General features: G+C 36.8%; 1 protein-coding gene across 1 annotated transcript in view; it reads right to left on the minus strand.

Moving 5' to 3' along the window:
• The window catches only part of CEP135 (centrosomal protein 135), a gene marked incomplete at its 5' end in the record, with an annotated part of 80568 nt that overhangs the window by 18879 nt on the left and 47930 nt on the right, over positions 1-13759 (minus strand). The window contains 4 exons of the mRNA XM_082653516.1: positions 2107-2162; positions 2589-2743; positions 2817-2932; positions 8841-8992. Coding sequence (XP_082509642.1) covers positions 2107-2162; positions 2589-2743; positions 2817-2932; positions 8841-8992 — 479 coding nt within the window. The remainder of the gene's footprint in view (positions 1-2106; positions 2163-2588; positions 2744-2816; positions 2933-8840; positions 8993-13759) is intronic.

Here is a 13759-nt window from a genome sequence, read left to right on the forward strand (position 1 = left end):
CCCACATACCGCGGAGCAGCTGGGCCCGTGAGCCACGGCCGCTGAGCCTGTGCGTCTGGGCCTGTGCTCTGGAACGGAAGAGGCCACAACAGTGAGAGGCCCGCGTACCGCAAAAAAGAAAAAAAAGTCTACAAATAACAAATGCTGGAGAGGGTGTGGAGAAAAGGGAACCCTCCTACACTGTTGGTGGGAATCTAAATTGATACAGCCACTATGGAGAACAGTATGGAGGTTCCTTAAAAAAGAGAGTTACCATATGATCCAGCAATCCCACTCCTGGGCCTATACCCAGACAAAACTATAATTTGAAAAGATACACACGCCCCTATGTTCATAGCAGCATTATTTACAATAGCCAAGACATGGAAGCAACCTAAATGTCCACTGACAGTGAAATCTATAAAGAAGATGTGGTACATATATACAATGGAATACTACTCAGCCATTAAAAAGAATGAAATGAAGCCATTTGCAGCAACATGGAGGGACCTAGAGATTATCATACTAAACGAATAAGTCAGAAAGAGAAAGACAAATACCATATGGTATCACTTATATGTGGAATCTAAAATATGACACAAATGAACATATCGAAGAAACAGACTCACAGACAGAGATTGTGGTTGCCAATGGGGAGGGGGCTGGAGGAGGAAAGGATTGGGAGTTTGGGATTAGCAGATGCAAACTAGTATTACAGAATGGATAAACAACAAGTCCTACTATATAACACAGGGAACTATGTTCAATATCCTATAATAACCATAATGGGAGACTTCCCTGGTGGTGCAGTGGTTAAGAACCTGCCTGCCAATGCAGGGGACACAGGTTCAATCCCTGGTCCGGGAAGATCCCACATGCCTCAGAACAACTACGCTCGTGTCCCACAACTATTGAGCCTGCGCTCCAGAGCCCACGTGCCACAACTACTGAAGCCTGCGTGCCCTAGAGCCTACGCACTGCAACTACTAAAGCCCGCGCACCTAGAGCCTGTGCTCCACAACAACAGAAGCCACCACAATGAGAAGCCTGCGCACCGCCAACGAAGAGTAACCCCCGCTCACCGCAACTAGAGAAAGCCTGCGCGCAGCAACGAAGACCCAATGCAGCCAAAAAAACAAAAAAAACATAATGGAAAATAATATGATAAAGAGTATATATATATAACTGAATCATTTTGCTGTATAGCAGAAATTAACACATTATAAATCAACCATACTGCAATAAAATTTAAAAAAAGAAATTACAACTACTGCATTAAGATACTGATTAATTAGGTGAAGCAGATATTTTAGATATCTACCAATCATTATGTGCAAATAAAGTCATAAAATAAATTTATTATTCCAAAAGTCAAGTAAAAACAGAAGACTTTCAAGTGTTAGGAGAACATAAACGATTTAATTGGCAAACACTTATTTAATGTTTAAGTCCCCACTATTATATAATATGTAAGGGTGTATAAAATAAATACAATTAGTGACTTTCGTCTTGAAGTAGAGACCAGACATAAAATGTAAAGTCTTGTAACAATGTTCAAAAAGGTTTAGATGTGGAATAAATTAAACACTGGCTACTAGGGTAATCTAAGTTTTAATGATTAGGGCCTGCACAGGGTAATTACAGTAGAAATAAGGAGCAAGTAGGTATGTAAAAGAATAATTAATAAGACATAATTGTTTAGATGTGGATGACAGAGGAGGGAAGAAAGTTAAAGAGGATAACATTTCCATGCAGGAGACTGAGAAAATAACTGCTACTGATAAAAATAGGAAAATAGAAAAAGAAATTTTCCTATTGCCAGATTGCTATTCAAATAGATAAAGCTGCATTCACTGAAAATTTCTAAAAAAACCTGGATGCCCGGGCTTCCCTGGTGGCGCAGTGGTTGAGAGTCCGCCTGCCGATGCAGGGGACACGGGTTCGTGTCCCGGTCCGGGAAGATCCCACATGCCGCGGAGCGGCTGGGCCCGTGAGCCATGGCCACTGAGCCTGAGCGTCTGGAGGCTGTGCTCCACAACGGGAGAGCCCACAACAGTGAGAGGCCCGCGTACCGCAAAAACAAAACAAAACAAAACAAAACTGGATGCCGTTCCATTGATTACTTACTTCATAGAAGATTCATACTCTGAGACTGTTATCTTCATCTGAGTAATAGCTTTTTCCTATAGAAATTATAAAAATATGTAAGATTCTAAATCATTCATATAGAAATGTCTTCATTTGAATTGATACAATGTCACATTTATATAGTTTAAATCCAATTATATAAATTATATTATAAAAGAAACCTCCAAGTAAACATATTTCCATGTACCAATTATATTTCATATATTGGCATATTTCTACTCACTAAGAATTTGAATTGTTCCTTGAGTTTGCTATAATCATATATGATAAAACTGTCTTCTAGAAATAGAACTTTTAAAGATTCAAATTATTGGTATAAAATGAAATTTAAACACATTAGAAGATATGGCTTTGGGTCTTAGGAGCTTGTACACAGGCAATAAGAACTGCATATCTAAAACAGAGAATAAAATAAGCTTTTCTGTTCAGATGCTGGATAACATTACTTAACAGTCACATACTTTATTAGCTAGGTTTTCATGCAAGTTTGCAATCTTTTCTGTCTTCTCATCTACAGTCTCCTGAAGAATGTCTTTTTCTTTATCAATAACACCAATGGTCTTTTTCATTACATGAGCCTCTTCATTCTGTGAAGTCATCTTGAAGTGTAGTTTATCTATAAATGAAAAAGAAATGTTTGTTAGACAAAGTAAATTAGGATTGCAAAAACAAAATTGAAGAATCCTTACCTATTTTTTCCTCCAGTATTTTAACTTGTGCTTGTGCTGATTCAAGTTCACTTCTTTTCATGGAAAGTTGGTGCTGATGGTCCTCAAGTGACCGCTGTAGCTGCTCATTTACTAGCCTAAAGAGTCAGTGGACAAAAACAAATGGTATTCTTTATCTCTGGTAGAAATAATTTTTTTTAAATGAAAGATCTTAAAAAATATTTTTATTTTTAAAGTTTCTTTTATTCCTTATTTTAAAGCTCTTCCAGTATAATCAATGGCATTATACTATATATATTATTCCTTTCTTCAAAACTGTTCCATCTTCCTCAAAATAATACAGTGTAAAAATCAAATTAATTGTATACTTTTTTCTAGAGGCTTCCTAGTAGTTTTAAAGCTTTTCTCCGTCTCCTAATCACAACCCTCTTTCTCTTAAAATCTATTTTCAATAGTCAAGGCAAAGGAAAAGTCTTGCTTTTACAGAATGGCCTAGCACTTCAACATCCTGACCATCCTGACCAGCAAGCTTTGAATTCTGCTTCCCATTCTGACTTTTTTTGATAGGTAGTCAACGGGAGGTCACAGTAAACAGGGAAATAGGTATTAACTGTAGTGCAATGAGGATTTAAGACTAAAGATTGGTTTCAGGGAGCAAAAAAAAAAGACATACAGCAAAAATAAAGACAATTTCAGACGAATCCCTTACTGATCAGTAAGATTAATTTTTTTTCAGAAGTAACAAGAATTTGCTCTCATGTCATCTAGGGTCTTTGGAAGCTTTTAGTCCTGGCCTAGGAATTCTTAGTCTGGCCTTGCTGGAAAAACATGGCTCTCACATTAGGCTATTTATTGGGGACTTCCACAGGTTCCTTTTAGGGTTTGTTTGAAGATGAGATAGTAGAAGATACTAAAGGTGGCTTAGTTTAGAATTGCCTAATAGGGAGGAGGTTGGATTCTGAAACCAGTAGTAAGATGGGACATCTCCCACAGAAATGAAAAAGTTTTACATGCAACACTGAGATATTCTGAAACACAAAAGACATGACCCTGACTGCTCTAATAGCAAATGAATGATGACCCAGAGGCAGCGAGGGAAGTCAAGGTGAGGCTGACTTCTTTAGAATTGCACAACCAAATAAAACCAAGTCAGAAAGACTCTCGGTTCAAGCAATTTTACTTCATAAAATCATCTGTGAGGTCCAGGTGACTCACTGTATTCAAGCTGCTTGTAAAAGCTACAACTATTACTCTGAGGGATATAACTACACGGAGTGGAGAAAAAAGAAAGCTAATATTCACTGTACTGATAATTTACAGACATTACCTCATTTAATCCTAGGACAGTTCCATAATTAGAACCATTATCTTGATATTATAGAAACAAATAATAACTTGTTCAAGATGGCAAAGCTATTAAGGCAAAGAAAATATATAAATCCAGTTTAGTCTAACCTGATATCAATGTTTTTCTACTACATCACACTGCCTACTACGAAGAGCACAGGACATCTTCCGTGTGGAAGGGAAAATGTCTGCCAGTAAGCTATAAAGAATCCTTTCAAAACTGGAATGGCTCCCAGAGTTCCTACTGAAGGACACTGAGTAGCTGGCAGTGCTTGAAATCCTAAGTAGAAATGTAAAGATTTTTTTACATCTAAGTTCATTAGCAGGGTTAATTCCTAATGAAAGTAGGGTTGATAAATGAAGGCAGGATAACATCTTGATTGATTATACATATAAAGGAGGCCCTTAGTGAGTCTTAAAAATAGCTTTGCCTTTTCATATTCTAGTGTAGGCAGGCAAGGGAATAATAGAGATTCCACACAGACCTCGGCAGTAACTTTCTGACAGAAGGATTGCTGCTAAGATAAAGGTCTTCTTAACGAAAGAACTGAGGTATAAAGTTAATAGGAAAGAATAGTTGAGTGACTATCATATTATTGGTCATCATGGTGTTTGGAAAGGAAAATTTAAGAACCTGTTGAGAAGTAAGTTGCTAGGATGAGCTAATTTCTTAGCTTCGAAAGTGCTATAAGCAAAAAGCAAAGGGAAGTGATGACTTCCCACCAGAGAGTGAAGCAATAAAACTTAGAATCAAAATTCTAGCTCTCCACTTACCAGCCATGTGGCTGGATAAGACCATCTCTCTGAGCCTCAAATTCCTGAGTTTTATTACAGTACATGGATGTATACATGCTCTCATCTTAGGGGGCAAAAGTAATTACTTCTCTTCATGATAGAGTATATTTTAAACAAAGACAGCATCATAAAGGGTCCTTTATTCATAAGAAGTGTTCAAGTTGTAAAATGGAGCTGAAGCTCTATCTAAGAGGCATAGGTTTGGAATTTTAATGGCCTCTTAGAAGAAAGAGAGATTGATATGGTATCCCTGTTTTTTTTTTAATTAATTAATTAATTAATTTTTGGCTGCGTTGGGTCTTTGTTGCTGCCCATGGGCTTTCTCTAGTTGCAGAGAGCGGGGCTACTCTTCATTGCGGTGAGCAGGCTTCTCATTGCAGTGGCTTCTCTTGTTGCGGAGCATGGGCTCTAGGCACACAGGCTTCAGTAGTTGTGGCTTGCAGGCTCTAGAGTGCAGGCCCAGTAGTTGTGGTGCATGGGCTTAGTTGCTCTGCGTTATGTGGGATCTTCCCGGACCAGGGCTCGAACCTGTGTCTCCTGCACTGGCAGGCGGATTCTTAACCACTACGCCACCAGGGAAGCCCAGTAACGCTGGATTTTTTTTTGGTATCCCTGTTTTATTTCAGATGTCTCCAAGACTCTATGGTTATGACCACCACTAACTGAGAAAGTATCATCTCTTGATAACTGAGAGAGGGGAATAGGGATAAGGACTGGCTTTTCTGTCACATTTCTGCAAAAGGATGATGATTTATATCTGGTGGTCCTAGGTCCCTTGGCCCTTCTAAGTCCAGTTCCATGAGCTCAGCTGTCTTTACTTAGGGCCCTGGCTCCTCTTCCTGTCTTGGTAGAAAAAAATGTTAGACATGCCCAGAAGATAATTCTTAGGCATCCTAAGGAATCTATGAGCCTTATCTAAAATGGTTCTCAATTCCCTTAACAAATAAATACTTCTCAAAGGAGACCAGTTATATTTGGTTTTCTGAATATACAAACACACTGATACTTATTGCCATAATAATAACTCTAACTAGAGCTTATGGGCTCTTCCCAGGAAAATCAGCTAATGCATTTATTTGATCCTGGATAAGTACATAACCCTCTAGTTTTAAAGAAGGTACACAGAATAACTAAAGACTAAGGTGAAATGAAAACAGTCTGACGGTATTTTCAGCTGCAGAAATCTAAATGTTTAGAGGCTCATAGCTAGCAGTGGTGAGGATTAAGGCTATTGTCCTCTGCTGCTGCACCAAGAGATCCTCTATTTGGACAATTAGAGACTGTGCTTGATATAGAAAAGACTGTTTGGTGGCACTGAAATTTGATGAAAAATGCCTAACTCAGGAAGGGAAAGAGAAAATGGGCCCACCAGGTGGATGAAAAGGAATATATGCTTTATCTATCTGAGTATCAGCTTCTTAAATGTCTTCATGTTAAGGGAAACAGAACTTGATGTGATTAAAGCGACAGCAAGATCGCTATTAAACATATCAAAAGTTGCATGAGGTTTGGACAAGGCGACTTTATTTCCATACAGTTCTTGGTATTATGTTTGTATTGGGTTCAGCTTTGGAATGTGAACCTGACAGCTTGAACTCATAGTTCTAATGTTTACTGATGTATACTGATATGGAGAATGTGACTGACACACCTTCCTCAGAGACAAGTCTGATATTTGTCAGAGCAAAAAAAGTTATGGAATCCTGCAATCCCCCCATTATTACCTGTCTCTGTTTACAGACAAACAAAGGTAAAGAGAAAATTCTCCACAACCCATTCCTATAACACAGTGACTGGATTATTCCTAGGTGAGCGAAGTAGGAGGCTGGGTAAGAGAAAAGGGTATTAGTATAGTGGAGAAAACGCCCAAGGAGCTGCACGGTAGGGGATCCAAGGGAGGGCACTGAAAGCTGTCTTATAAGACTGGAAAGGGTATCCTATGAGGGAAGGAAAGGGGAGTTATAGCTATAGTTTGAAGGAAAAAGCAAAATGGACTAAATGCAGCTCCAATCATCTGGACACAAAACGGAAAAGGGTAGACTAGTAATTCTGGGTGACAGAAATATACCATGGTATTTGTACTTTGGAGTTGAACATAGATAGACATGAACCAGAGGGGGAGAGGCCATTCCATTCAGGTAGCTCTCCTTCATAGGATGTATGTAGTGCCTTGCAAGGAAAAAAAAAAAAAAAAAACGGAAAAAGAAGCTTCTACCTTAGTTCTTCCTAAACAGTATTCCTTAATTAAACAGACAAACAGCCAGTTCTTGGTCTTATTACATAGTTTGTTTTGATTTTGTGTAACAAATGTTTCCTAAATCTCGCCACTGTTCTCCAAGTTCATTGCCACTGTTTCACTCCAGACACATTGTCTCCATTGTCTGCCATCAGTCTCTTAAGACTCCAAATTCACCTTCCCTATTTTTGTGAGAGTTCACTTCCTAAGAGGCATGGTAGGAAGTCACCCCCTTGGTTAAAAATTTGTTTGTTCTCCATGTTTATAAGATAAAATCCAGACACTCTTGGTTATCATACCAAGTTCTTTATTACCTGACTTCAACCTGTAGATACAGCCTACTTGGGCCATACTGACTTTTTTTACCATTTTTCAGACACATCACCTTTTAGACTCTGTATATAAATATTCTGATTTTACATTTCTTTGAAAGAAGAACGAGAAGAACAATGACATAGGTAGCAAAAAACTCTGTAATTTCCAGCAATTCTACACTAAGGAGTACAAATAATCTGAAGTACAGGCATACCTTGGAGATATTGTGGGTTTGGTTCCAGACCACCACAGTAAAGGAAATATGGCAATAAAGTGTATCATGTGGATTATTTGGTTTCCCAGGGCATATAAAATTATGTTTATACTCACAAACATAAAAAACAAACTTACGGTTAACAAAGGGGAAGGGGGAAGGGGGAAGGGGTAAATTAGGAGTTTGGGAATAGCAGATACAAACTACTATATATAAAATAAACAACAAGGTCCTACTGTATAGCACAGAGAACTATAATCACTATCTTGTTACAAAACATAATGGAAAGAATATGAAAAAGTATATATGTGTGTATATATATAAATATATATATGCATATATGTATTAGTGAATCACTTTGCTGTACACCAGAAACTAACACAGCATTGTAAACAACTATACTTCAATAAAAAATATTAAATTAAAAATTCAAAGCCATTAAAAAAATAAGTAAATGAAAGTTATGTCTGTACTATACTGTAGTCTATTAGGTGTGCAATAGCATTATGTCTGAAAAAAACGATGCACACACCTTAATTTAAAAAATCTTATTTCTATAAAATAGTAACCATCATCTGAGCCTTCAGTGAGTTGTAGTAATAGTCAAAGCTCACTGATCACAGACCATCATAACAAATATAATAATTACGAAAAAGTTTGAAATATTGCAAGAATTACCAAAATGTGACACAGAAACATGAAGTGAGCAAATGCTGTTGGAAATACGGCACCAATAAACTTGCTTGATGCAGGTTTGCCAAAAACCTTCAATTTGTAAAAAACACAACATCTGCAAAGCACAATAAATTGAAGCACAATAAAACAAAGTACACCTGTATCTGTTAGGGAGATTTTAGAAGGAGGTAGGTACAAAAATTTGCCTGCAATCATATCAAGCTATGAAAGTCTTTAGAAGTACAGATACTCAAAACTTACCCAGATTCACTCAGTGAACAGGAACCTCCAGAGATCAGTCCCTAAATCCATACTTTACAAAAGCTCCCCAAGTGATTCTGCTGCAAAGCCAACTTTGAGAACTACTGCTTTTCAAAGGCCTAGTCCAAAATGCCACCATTATGAACCTTATATAGCAACAAGCTTGTTCCCAGAAGAGAAATGAAACTTTCAATAAACTTACCTAAGTGAGTTCATCTCTGTTTTCTGATGAGATGAGTCACCAGCCACATGGCTAAGTTTTTGAGCTTGGAGTTTTACTTTTTTCTCTAAAGACTCTATTGTTTCTTTCATTTTTAACATTTTAGACTTTAATTCACATTTTTCGTTTTCAAGCTATAATTAAATTTTAAAAATTAATAGGTATATGTCTCAGTTTCTTTTCCTTAAGCACTCTTTCATAGTATCTCTGGAAGAAAACTAAGGAAATAAATTAGATTTATTTAAAAATACTTTAAAAGTCACGTGTACACTTTAGGTTCTAGATGTCAGAATAGGCAAACACATTTTTCTCTCTCTCCTCTTCAGTATCATTGAAATCAAAGAAAAGATACCAAAAAAGAAAGGCAAGAAAGGAAGAAAAGAATGTATCCATAACAGCAATGAAGGGAAACCACTAGCAGGCCAAAATTTTGAGAAATTTCTAAAAAAAAACGTAGCTAGTACTGAACTGAAGAAAGATCAGAGCAGAAAATACCGTAACCCAAACACAAAATGGACAAGATTTATATGAGGAACCTGTAACATGTTCCTGAAGAGCATAAAACACAACCTGACAATGTGAAGACACACCATATTTCTGAATGGGAACACAATATTGGAAAGGGATTAAAATTTCCTGAAATAATTGTAAATTCAATAAAATTTCAGTAAGAATCCTGACACAACCTTTTTAAAATTAGATGGGTGACTCAGATTTCATTCTAAAATTTATTTAGGAAAAAAGAAAGTTAAGAAAAAACAGTAAAAATGGGGGGCAGGAGGAAGACTGCAGTTAGGCTTGCTTTATGAGATATCAAAATAAATGAAAAAGCTACTATAATTAAGACAGTATGGATTTCACATATGGATAAGCAGATACATCACAGATGTAAGTTTAGAAAAGGCAGTATTTTAAGAGAGTGGGAAAAGAATAAACTTTTTAAAAATAGAGCTGGGATAGCCACTCATTGAAGACAAAAAATTAGCTAGATTCTATTTTATTTTACGTACAAAAATAAACTCCAGATGCAATAATGATCTATATACAAAATTCAAAACCAAGAAACATTAGTGATAAATTTCAGTCTTCCAGTTGAAACTGTAGACTGACCACACACATTTTTAACACCCTTCTTCTGGAAACAGTGCTAAAATGACAGTAAAGAAATAAGGTTATATACTCATAAGGACAGAGAGAACAAGAGAGAAAACAAGGGTGAACAAGTGACTTCAAAAACTTGTGGAAGACAGAGCAGAGAGTGGTTCAGAGTGGAAGAAAGATATATACAATCTAAAGCAGGGTCTGAACCTAGGAACTAATGACCTTTGAGGCCAGATAACTGTTTGTTGTGAGGGCCGTCCTGTGCACTGTAGGACGTTTAGCAACATCCCTGCCTTCTGCTTACCAGATACAATAAGTACTTTTTCCCCTAATTGTGACAGACAAAAATTCTCCAGATATTGCCAAATATCTCTTAGGAGGCAGAACTGGCCCCAGTAGAGAATCACTGACCTAAAATGGCCACAGTAGGGAATACCAATGAGCACAGCCAGTTGACTTAGCCTGAAGAAGCTAAACACGTGGAGGCATGAAGCCGTGAGGTGGGGTCACAAAGAGAACTGAACAAGGAGATTGGCTGAAAGTCTATATACTGGGACACTCATACCCCAGTTATCTCTTCCTAGAAAGTTCTCTTGTAAATCAAATATATTTAAAAAATCAATAGAAGGGCTAAAAGACAAAGTTGAGGCAATCTCCCAGAAAGTTGAACAAAAAGTCAAAGAGAAAATAAAGGAGAAAGGATAAGAATATTAGATCTCTTTAGGAAGTCTAAAACCAACAAATAAAGCTCCAGAGAGAGAAAACAGAAGAGTATAGTAAATTGAAGACACAAGATAAAGAGAAAACCCCAAATCCTTTCAGAAATAAAAACATGTCATGTACAGAGGACTCAGAAAAGAATAGCATCAGACATCTCAAAGAAAGTTGAAAGACCAATGGAGAACAGTATTCAAAATTTTTAGTGAAAATAATTTTCCAATCTGGACTGCCATATGCCTAAGCCAAATCATAAATTATAAAAGTTCAATAAAGACATTTTCAGACAAGTAGAGTACCAAAAAAATTTCCTCCCATGTATTCTTTTTCAGGAAACTGCTGGAGAAGATGCTATACCATAATGAAGGAACAAACCAAGAAAAGAAGAAAACATGAGGTTCAACACAGGAGAGGGGGACAGGGAAAGTCTTATGAGGACAGCTATGGAGAGACATAGTCCATAATGAATCAAGACAGAACGCTCAAGAAGGAGGAAAAAGGGGGAAAAAGACCAGAACTGGTTAAGTTTGAAAACTCAAAAAATATTGAAAGGCATGTGGCAGAGATGGAGTTCTTGATAAAAATTAGCAATGAAAAACAGAAAAGTAACAAAAAACAAAATGAAACAAAACAAAACAAAAGCAATTATTAACTCCAGGAAAATGGTCTACAAGAAAAAAGGTAAGAGTAGTACTGTCCCACTTGGCTGAGCCATAAACCACGAGAAGTCTTGGTAATATAAACAATAACTACTTAAGTGAGCAAAATATGTAATTAAACTATGTAATGGGGGAAGAAAAGGGGAGTGCTAATCCATCATCTACCATCACGGAGACTCACTAAATAACCTTAAATCAATAAAGACTAAATAGCGCGAGCACATTATTTAGAAACAGGGAAGTAAACACCAGGAAAGAGAGTTGTGGATGGTAATCTGTGGGATATGGAGGTGGGAAAGGAAAAAAAAATTTTTTTGCACTAAAAATCTTCCAGAATTCTTGTTCAAACAAGAGTACATGTGTGGTATAAAGACTAAAAACAGGAACATTTGTGTACCCATCACCTGGCTTAAAAAATATTACCTGAACCTTTGACACTACTGTGAGCAGTCTCCAGTGACATCCCCTAACTCCTGCCCACAGTATCCACTAACCTGAATCTTCTGTTTCTCATTTCTTGCTTTTCCTTAGCACACATTTGTATGAATCTCCAAACAATTTACAGTTTAGGTTAGCATGTTTTTCAACTTTACATAAGCAGAATCATACTGCATGTTTTCTTCAACATCATATTTGCAAGATTCATGCATGTTGATGTTTGTAGCTATTATTCATTCATTTTTGTTGCTCTGTAACACGCCATTGTATGACTTACCACTGTTTATTTTCCTCACAACTGACATCCAGATTGTTTTCTTTTTTCTGTCAGAGAGTAAACATTTTAGGTTTTGTAAGCCATATGGTCCTTTGCCACTACTCTACTGTAACAAAGACACAGCCATAAACAATGTATTAACAAATAAGCATGGCTGTGTTCCAATAAAAACTTTATTACAAAAACAGACTGGAGACCAGATTTGGTCTAGAGGCCATAGTTTATTGACTTTGATCCAGGGTTCATATCTAGAAATGTATTTGCTAGCTAATAGAGTATGCCTTTGCTAACCTAGAACAATGCCAAATTATTCTCCAAAGAGGTACCACCAGTGTGCACTCCCAGAAGCTTCACAAAACTAATAATACTAGCTATAACTTGTTAATTTCTGATGGATGTGAAATGATTTTGCTGTGGTTGTAATTGGTATTTCCCCTCTTATTGAGGTAGAACATCTTTTTATATTTATTAACCATTTATAATTTCTTCTGCCATGAAGTGTCAATTCACATCTTCTGTTGAGTTTTTTTTAGGTTAAACGTATAGTAAGTTGTTCTCTGCATTATTGGCTTGTCTTTTCAATTTATGGCAATTTGATAAACAAAGAGGTTCTTGTCAATGTGGTCCTATTTATCTATGTTTTCTTTAACAGAATAAACTTATTTGTGTCTTGTTTAGGAGCAAACACTGGCACCTGACACCTGCTAGCTGTGTGATCTTGGGCAAGCTTCCCCTCTGTTTCTTTATCTGTGAAATAAGGATAATATTAGCATTTACTTCTTATGGTTATTGTGAGAATTAAAATTATATACATAAATATATATAAAATGTTGAGAATAGTACCTGACACACAGTAAATGCTATATAAATGATTGCTATTATTATTATTTTGTCAAGGTAAAAAAGATTTTTCTCTTGTATTCTTCTAAAATTTGTAGCTATTTCTTGAACATTCAAGGTTGCAAGTAACCTTGAATTGATTTTTGGGTCTGGTATATTTTAGGTAGGATCCAATTCTCTTTTATTTTTTATTTAAAAGAATATCTATCTAGCTATCTAGCTATCTATCTACCTATCCATTCATCCATCCATCCATCTAGCTAGACTGCGCTGGGTCCTAGGTGCGGCACACGAGATCTTCGTTCCGGCACGTGGGATCTTTTAGTTGCGGCATGCAGACTCTTAGTTACGGCATGCGTGTGTGATCTAGTTTCCTGACCAGGGATCGAACCTGGGCCCTCTTCATTGGGAGTGCAGAGTCTTTCCCACTGGACCACGGGGGAAGTCCCCAATTACTTTTTTATATACATATAGATGAACAATTGTCCCAGAAACAATTTTGTGGGTTTGCTCTCTACTGGGTTTTATCACTCTCTTAATCCCTGAGCACTACCACCCTATCTTAATTAATGACTCTAAAGCCTTTATACCTAGTAAGACAAGTTCCACACCACGTTCTTCTTTAAAATTTCTTTGTGATTCTTGGCTCTTTGCTTCCATGTAAATTTTAAAATCTATTGTCAGTGTTCACTCTCACACATATCCACCCACCCACCCATCTTCTTGGGATTTCAGCTGAAACTACATCAACTCTACAGATGAATTTGGCGAGAATTTACATTATTTTATAAACATAATATCCGTCACCTTTTTAATAAATTGGATATATCTCTCCACTTATTTAGGTCTTCCTTAATGTCTTTCAGTAA

This window comes from Grampus griseus, assembly GCF_964374135.1.
Source record: "Grampus griseus genome assembly, chromosome: 4".
Classification (NCBI taxonomy): domain Eukaryota; kingdom Metazoa; phylum Chordata; class Mammalia; order Artiodactyla; family Delphinidae; genus Grampus; species Grampus griseus.